Source organism: Leuciscus leuciscus (genome assembly GCF_965113295.1).
Source record: "Leuciscus leuciscus genome assembly, chromosome: 5".
Classification (NCBI taxonomy): Eukaryota; Metazoa; Chordata; class Actinopteri; order Cypriniformes; family Leuciscidae; genus Leuciscus; species Leuciscus leuciscus.
In genome coordinates this window covers 22961234-22969753 of record NC_138729.1, presented here as the reverse complement: position 1 = coordinate 22969753, position 8520 = coordinate 22961234, and the positions used below count along the sequence as shown (strand labels likewise).

Sequence of the window (8520 nt, the reverse complement as noted above, 5' to 3'; positions counted from 1 at the left end):
GAGGAGTACCTTAGAAAGCTGATTGAACCATAGATATCATATATAAACGCTAGATGTCTCGTGCGCACTGCTGGCCAATGAAGGTCGACGTCCGCACGTGGCGGCCATCTTACCACAGGGTGCTCGCTCACTCGTTTAATGGTGCATGTACTTTTAAATAACCATAACTTGCTCAATTTTCTACCGATTTTCAAACGCTTTGGTTTGTTATAAACGTCAGAGATGTAGTTATGACACTGCATACATATGAATAATTATAACATACATGTTCAAGCATTCGGAATTATAGCCACGTTAATAACGTTTGTAAGAAACCAAACCGTTTGTAAATCCGTCAAGATTTCAGCGAGATAAGAGGATTTGTGTGCGTGCTGATCACTCACTTTACATTAAGCCTGCCTGTGACAAGATGGCTGAACGGTGATGCCGGAAGTGACTGCGCCATAAGACATCTAGCGTTTATATATGATATCTATGGATTGAACCATCTCTACCATCTGGTTGAGGTATGTTATGCCCCAAAAAATCCACTAGATGTCACACTGTAAATCAACAGCATTTGTCACAACACTTCTTCTAACATGGATGTTAGAAACGAATAAATCACTCCTGCCATGTGAACTGTTCTTGGTGAAATTTTGCAAGGTAAGCTTATTTTTTTGACATATTACACTGTAAGAGCCATTACTTTACAAAATTATGTTCTTGGTGCCATGAAAAACTTTAGTATGTTTTTTAATAATTTTTCAAAAACGTGCTCAACCAAAAGGTTGATATAAGTGATGTTGATGACCCAATAGAGGATCCGGATTATTACCCCGCCCGGTAGCTGGTGAAGGTTCTTTTGAGTCCCTGGATGAAGATGATGCTCCTGATGATGAAAATCCTGTTGCACTACCACACTTGACAGAGTGTTTCTTGAAACATAAAAGCCTAAAATTCCATTATATTACTGTCTTTTACTGTTTTTTTATTTTATTTTTTATTTTATTTTTTGAATGCAGAAAGAATGTAATGTCTTTGGTTTTGTTACTTTTAGTTATGTGTTATTTATTTTTGTTGATTGTTAAAAAACAAGAAAGCATATCATTTCCTGTGTTAAAATCAAAACCTGAAATATTTAATGGCAAACTTCAATAAATAAAGTAGATTCAATATACAAAAATATTTTATTTTGATTATGTTTTTAAATAAATTAGTATTATAGTTCATATTTTAACCATTTAACCATTTAACCATAAGTCAACCATTTGGTAGAGGCCGATATTTGAAAAATTATGGGATGTGTTGAAAAAAAAAATACATTGAGTGTGGTAACTAGCGACATAAGGAGATAAGAAATGCAAACCAAAAAAATTCAAATGCCTTTTTCTTGGTGGGGCAGTTTAAGGGTTAACACATACACTTCATACTTACACATCTTCATACCCCATAATGACAAAGCAAAGACACGATTGTGACAAAAAAACAAAACAAAAAAAAATTCAAATTGACAAGTATTCAGACCTTTAGGCACTTTGACAAGTACTTAAAAAAAATTAAAATTAATTTGCTTTTGCAAATTGTGGAGGCCACTATGCTCTTTGGGAACCTTTAATGCAGCAGAATTTTAGAAGCCCTGCCTAGATTTGTGCCTGATCACAATCTCTTGGTCAGCAGGCTGTTAATGTGACCTTATGGCTTGTTTCTTGTATTTTCAGCAGTTTTACTTTATATAGACAGGACCTGCCTTATTATAGCCTATATATAGTTTCCTGCAGGAAGCGCGTGCCTGACAGCTATAAAGGGATATTCCATTAGGATCAAACGTCAGAAGCGGATACTGGCACCAGGAGACGCAATGTCCGTCACTGTTAAAAACATTTCTGTTATATACAGTCCTATCAATCAGAACAATACCTTCTCTAGCGGGGATTTCATATCGGGACATGTCATTTTGGATCTAGCGAAGGACACGAAAATGCAGTCGCTGAGTGTGAAAATTAAAGGGAAAGCAGAGGTTTGCTGGAGGGAGCGTCACAAAAGCACCGTTGTTTACTCGGATAAGGAAAAGTATTATTCCGTGGAGAGGTTTTTCGTTCGGGAGAACAAAACACATGGTAGGAGGAACTACAGTTGTATTTTTTGTGTTACAATTAGGAGAAATCAGGTCGATTTAACCAGCTTTATTTTGTTCTGTAACTTGATCTTGTAGGTAATGACCATGAGATGATGCTGAGAGATCCATCAGGACAGCCGTGTAAGTCTGGTCGCGAATATTTGATGAATATTGCAAAAAGAGCTTTGAGAATTAATCTGAAACATGCTGATCTCTGCTTTGATTTTTGACTTGTTAGATTCTTCGGTTGTGGCACCAGGCCGTCACGTTTACCCATTCACCCTTCAGTTACCTCGACAGTAAGTTACGGGGTTTGTTGCATTTCGACAAGTTCATTCAAGTAAAAGTAAAACCTTTGCTTTGCTCCTTAAATACATGCAAATGAACACTGCTTTAGCCCATTTAAAAGTTTTAATATCCAGAAATGTTCTTCCTCCTGCACGTTGGTTATAAAGAAATGTGATCTTGGTTAACAATAGTATGCAAATCTAAAACGTAAATTCAAAAGAGTTTGAATAAATACCTAGGCAAAACAATGTAAAAAGACAACCATCAGATTGAAAAATGGGATAGGCCTACAACATGTTTAGCATATGCATTTCTCAAGTGGTAATGTATAGGATTAGAAGGTTTATTTGTGCGTTTCAAAGTGAATTAAGTGAGAGTAAATAAAAAAAATAAAAAAAGTGGGGGTCTTAATACACTTTTATCTTGCTGCTGTGTTAACCAGTGCATTGTTCTGCCTCAGGATGTTAGTTTCAGTTTGGGGGAAGTTTCACAGAAAATCTAACACTTGTTGGGTGAGGGGTATTGTGAATTATTTATTAAGTAGCCTATAACAAATAATTGGATCTGATCTGATCTGCCTCAGGCACTAAAAAGAGAATGTCCACATCGCATGGATCGCAAGGCATGGAGATAAATAACACTGTACCTTTTGATGTCATCATCTCTTTTTACAATAATCTATTCCAACATATGGAAAAGGGGGGAAGGTCTAAGGCTACTTTTCTTAACACGTCTGACATCTTTTGTTATACTACAAAGTTAGAGTATCTACTGCAAGAACAAAAACACTAAACAAATCATTATCTTCTGGCACTGCCAAACAGAAAAATGCAGAAGTATGGTGTACAACTTGGGAATGAAAATGTGATTGCACATTAATTATTATTATTATTATTATTATTTTGAGCAGTTGAAAGGGTTTGTACATTCACATGCTTTCTAACAGCTTTCATTTTTGCTTCCACCAAAACTTGGGTTTCTTGTTTTACCTTAGTACTAATTACATTGGCAACTATCTCCTTTGTTTTCTTTCCAAGAAGTATATCTTTTCATTTAAATAACTATACAACAGCTCTGTTTAATTAGTTTCAATTAGAATAGTAGAAATGTTTATTTGTATCATTGCTTTGTTCGCGTGTTTTAGCATGCGTGTAAAATCAAGTCAGGCCTTTTTGTTTCAGGGCACTCGAAACTTCTGACCCTTGAACCAGGTGCTTGAGTTCAGGAGTGCATTAGTTTTAAGTCCAAAATAATGCACAATCTGCAGGGTTTTGTTTTGTACAGATGTTGGCAGTGGCATACATTTTGTGTTTGCTGCTTCAGTATTTGTAGATTTATTTTTACATGTTTCTATGGTATACTGGAAAATTTTATTGACAATATATTCAATATATGCAAAAAATCTATATTTGCAGTGTTGACCCTTGTTCATAACCTCTGCAATTCGCTCTGGCATGCTGGATAGCAGCTTCTGGGCCAAATCCTGACTGATGGTGATCCAATCTTGCCCTTTTAGTGCTTAGTTGATCACAATTTGTGGACTTCTGCTTATCTACTGGCTATCTACTGACCTACCTTTTTTAGGATTGACCACAGGTTGTCTATGGCAGTGGTTCCCAACCCTGGTCCTTGATTACCCCCAACACTGCACTTTTTGGATGTCTCTCTAATCTAACACACCCATCTGAGGACTAGGCGACATCCACACGAAGCCAGAGCTTTCCCTATCTGATCTTTTTTATTCCCTCATTTAAATTTTTATTTTTTTGCCGTAAACACAGCATTGTTTACATGCCAGACCAGTATGTGGCGCTGAAATTCTGCCACAGAGATACACTAAACGCGGAGAAGAATCCGCCGGATCCGTCTGGACGAAACGCCAATACGATACAAAATGTTTACGTATACAGCTAAATGGGTCTCCGTGTGGACAAGGCCTTAAGCCGCCTTTGCACTGCACACGACATTTGCATAAGATTGCTGGATTTCGCCCCCTAGTGTCAGTCGCACGCAACTTTCATTACGATCGTACACGGCAATTTCTTTTATTATTTCTTTTTGCGTCTCCAGTAAATGAGTGCAACAACAAGAGCCTTTATTCTCCATGCATTTTTTTAAGTATTAGGCTATCTGTTTCGGATAATTATTATTTATTTTTTTAAGTATTAATAATTCTGAACTTGCGTACACTGATTTGATTGGACTACATTGGAATACATCACATCCGGTTGGCCGGTCGCATACGGTCTATTCGCCGAAGTTCAGATATTTCAACAGATCCAAAGCTCAAATCGGATCCGAATTTTCTGCATACGCATATGATCGGAACTCCCCGCAGCTACCGTACAACTCTCCATCGGAAATGAATGACTTCCGGTCCAACGGCTGTCGTTTCTCATGTGTAGTGGAAAGGCGGCTTTAGTCTTTACTAATGATCTTATGAGTTGAATCAGGTGTGTTTGATTAGGGAGAGGTATAAACTGCTTGTGCAGTACTGGGGGTACTCCAGGACCAGGGTTGGGAACAACGCTATCTCACGACCAATTCGTACGTATTTGTACGAGTGAGAAAAAGGTGGCTAATTCGTACGAATTTGTACGAGTGAGAAAAAGATGGCTAATTCGTACAAATTCGAATGACCTCACTCGTACGAACTTGTACGATTTGTCTAAACCCATGTGATGGGTAGATTTAGGGGCGGGGTCAGGTGTAGGTCATTCGTACGAATTCATACGAATTGGGCAACTTGTAAAATATGTACGATTTTGCAAAAATCGTAAGAATTCGTATGAGTGAGGACGTATGAATTTGTACGAATTAGCCACCTCGTAAAATTCGTACGAATTGCTGTGAGATCGGGTTGGTTGGGAACCACGGCTTCACTGTGTCAAAACTCTGCTCCTGTTGGGCGACTGTGTTGCAGAATTTAGCTCCAACTAGATCCAAAACACCTGCCTGGAAGTTTCTAGTTATCCAGTACCTTAGCTGGTTCAGGTTTGTTTAATTAGGGTTGGAGCTAAACTGCTGGACAGTGGACCTCCAAGAACTGAGTTTGATACCCCTGCTCTATGAGATTAAGATCCAGGGAGTTGACTGTCCACGGATGCAAAATTTTGCTTTGTTCACAGTGTTCCTCAATATTTGTTTATTTAGTTACTTTATTAAAATCCTTCAATTAGATCCTTGCCTCTGCCTGTTTTCTCCAGCTCCCAATCGTTACAGCTTGCATAATTCTTTGCAATAAAAACTAATGGAGTGATGTATCCAAGTGGATCATACACAGACGAGACAATTGACAGAATTCCTCTTCATGCACATGGCTGACCCTTTAAGCTTACTGCAAATTTTTGTTTGTCTTACTACGCACTACTTTATGCCAAGAATTAATTCTACAGGAGACTGTTGGACTCAAGATCAAGATCCTTTATTTCTTTAGCCCTGTCTGATTGGAAGATGGAAGCTATCATCATTCTACTGTTGCTGACCCATTTGTGCAGACGAAAACCACCCATTGAGCAGGCCATTTCAAGCTCTTTACATAATTTAATCGCATCAGCTTCAATTACCACAGATTTTAACCAATTGTCTACATAAAAGTGGTTCTTGATTGTCTCTATGGTTTCAGAAAAGAAAGAGTCTTTGAAATCCTCCAACTGGCTCTTGTTGAAAGTGTAACCGAACACAGATTAGGTTGCTAGTTAGGTTTGGTCCCTGGATGAGTTTACAATTCAGAGACACTCTTTGAAAGGATACTGAGCAGTCAAATACAACTCTTAGGCTTCTCTTTTTTAGGAAGTTCAATTCCGTTTTGTTTGTTTAATGTCCTTTTGAGTTCTTTCAGCATGTCTACCATGCCCTCTAAAAAAAGACATTCCTCATGATATTGTTTGTTCTGTTGAAACAGACTTTTCAGGGAAGTGGCAAGCTGCTGTGCTAGTTGATGCTGTACACATTTTTCCACAGTTGACATAAATTGTAAATTGTCAATGACAACTGGAGTCAATGACAAAGCTTCAAAAAAGGCATTTGTGATTGTGTATTTTATTCACATTAATTTATAATTATTGCATTCTAGTGGCCAGGTATTTAGTATCTTTAGCATCTAATATTAATTTTAAAGACAAAAAAAAGTCTATTCACAATCTAGTTATCAGCCAGTTGTTCACTTTGACCTATTATGGTATACAATAATTTACATGGTTGCACCACCTGAAAAATATCAGTTGTGCCACCTGACAACATTAAATTTGCTTCAGAGATTTGACAACCAAGGATGTATGCCTTTTTCCAGTTTGACAGGCAGTCTCTTACATAAGACCATTTACAAGTTACAACCTAACCTAAGGGTGTTTTAACAGCATAATGCCCATTACCATGTGCCATGACTGTAAACGGGGTTCATACAAGGTGCTTATAGTGCTCGGAAGTACTTGAATTGGTCTTTTTGAAAGTTTTGGAAAACACTTGAAAACAGCCATATTTCTGAAAAGGTGCTTGAAAAGTGCTTGAATTATTGGAAGACACTAGGCTATGTTAGAAAATAGTGTTTAATTTTATTGATAAAACAATCTTTTCACATTGATATACAGCCATTTCACATGGCTATAAGCGTGATATTTCTCAAATAAATATTCAAGTGTTTGATACAGATTTCATTCTTCTGAAAAATCAAGGGACAAAAAGTCTGTTTGAATAAAAATTTCTTGAATAAGAAAACAATATCTTTGTCATAGTATCCTTTTAATGGTTAAAGTTACCACAGCCATTGCATGTGCTGCACTTTATTTGTACCATTTTGTTTTATTAGTGTTTTTTTTTTTCTATTTACCTATTTATTTATTTTTAGAATTCAAAAGATAATAAAGATATTAAGTGAGATGATTGTAGTCTATGGAAGTAGAATAATGTCAAATGTTTTTGAAATAAAAAGCCTGTTGAATTGCACTACTTGAAAAAAATAGGCATTGCATTAATCATGCTTGCATTTTAATGCATTGTATTTTTAGTGCTTACATTTTTATGGGCTGAAATTCAACATGGTTGAATATTTAAGCTGTGAATATTTAAATTAAAAACATTTCAAACACCTTTTCATTATTAAAAATTCAATAATCCATATTCACCTTTCATATTTCACTTCCAAAATATTCAAACTGTTTAAAAATACAACCAATAATATTCAACAGGCAATTTTCGGTCCATTTTATTTCGCTTTGCAAATTCGCTTCCACAAATTCAGTGGTTCAAATTCGACAGTAAATACAAGCTTGACGTCCAGGAACTGCAGGAAAAGCAGTAGATTGCCGAGCATACTCTCCATCTGCTGTTAGTCGACCTCACCATCAGATGGTGCAAAAGCGCTTGTTGCTGACGAAGACATTCATTCATAAAATGAAAATGATTATCTGTGTCAGTATATGCGGAAAAGATGATAATCACACAAAAGCTGTGTTTATGTTTCATTCAATAACTTCATTGTTACTTTCCCTGTGTATTCTACATGTCATCAGCTTTCTCTACCATGAACAGGATTATAATCGGTTTCCCTCAATACCTCATACTCAAGGATTTCCCTTCCGTTGATAGTGATATGAAAGACCAATCTTGCACCTTATTAGGGAAGTAGGCTGTAGGCTATTATATAGGCTACAGGCAAGAAGATGGACTCAGAATATGAACTTAACGCGCAAAGTTTCATGCTGAGCGTTTCGTGATATACTGGCATAAAATCAACACATACATAGCCTATATATATATATATATAGTATGCATACGTGTATTGCATTAGCAACTGTCACAGCACTTGCATATTGTCCTCCTATTGTTAGTTTAACTGTAAATCACTTTGGATAAAACAAGCGTCTGCTAAATGACTAAATGTAAAAATTGGCTTGATATCGGACATTAGCACATTTAGGGACCGTCTCTAAAGTTGCATACAACATTGGCATACACGTTTCTAACTTCAATAGCAAACTTAAATTTATTTGAATAAATATCAAAAATCCAAAGGGTGCGCAGTATTCCTGACACTACATGAACACTTTACAGTAGGTTTTATGACTGTAAGTCGTTCTATTCAAATGCTATCGGAGTTAGAAACGTGTACACCAAAGTCGTATACACTTTAGAGA

The 8520-nt window shown here is 36.7% G+C and overlaps 1 protein-coding gene across 4 annotated transcripts in view; it reads left to right on the top strand.

The window, feature by feature from the left end:
- The first annotated feature begins 1584 nt into the window (after nucleotides 1-1584).
- The window catches only part of LOC309499012 (arrestin domain-containing protein 3-like), a 23323-nt gene continuing 16387 nt past the window's right edge, over nucleotides 1585-8520 (top strand). For 3 of the 4 annotated variants that reach the window (XR_014206093.1, XM_082170035.1, XM_082170033.1), the window contains exons 1-3: nucleotides 1585-2099; nucleotides 2195-2239; nucleotides 2337-2397. Coding sequence is in view for 3 of the 4 variants with exons in the window: in XM_082170035.1 (XP_082026161.1) it covers nucleotides 1841-2099; nucleotides 2195-2239; nucleotides 2337-2397 (365 nt within the window). In the remaining variant the exon portion in view is untranslated. The remainder of the gene's footprint in view (nucleotides 2100-2194; nucleotides 2240-2336; nucleotides 2398-8520) is intronic. The other variant, XM_082170034.1, reaches the window with a different exon arrangement.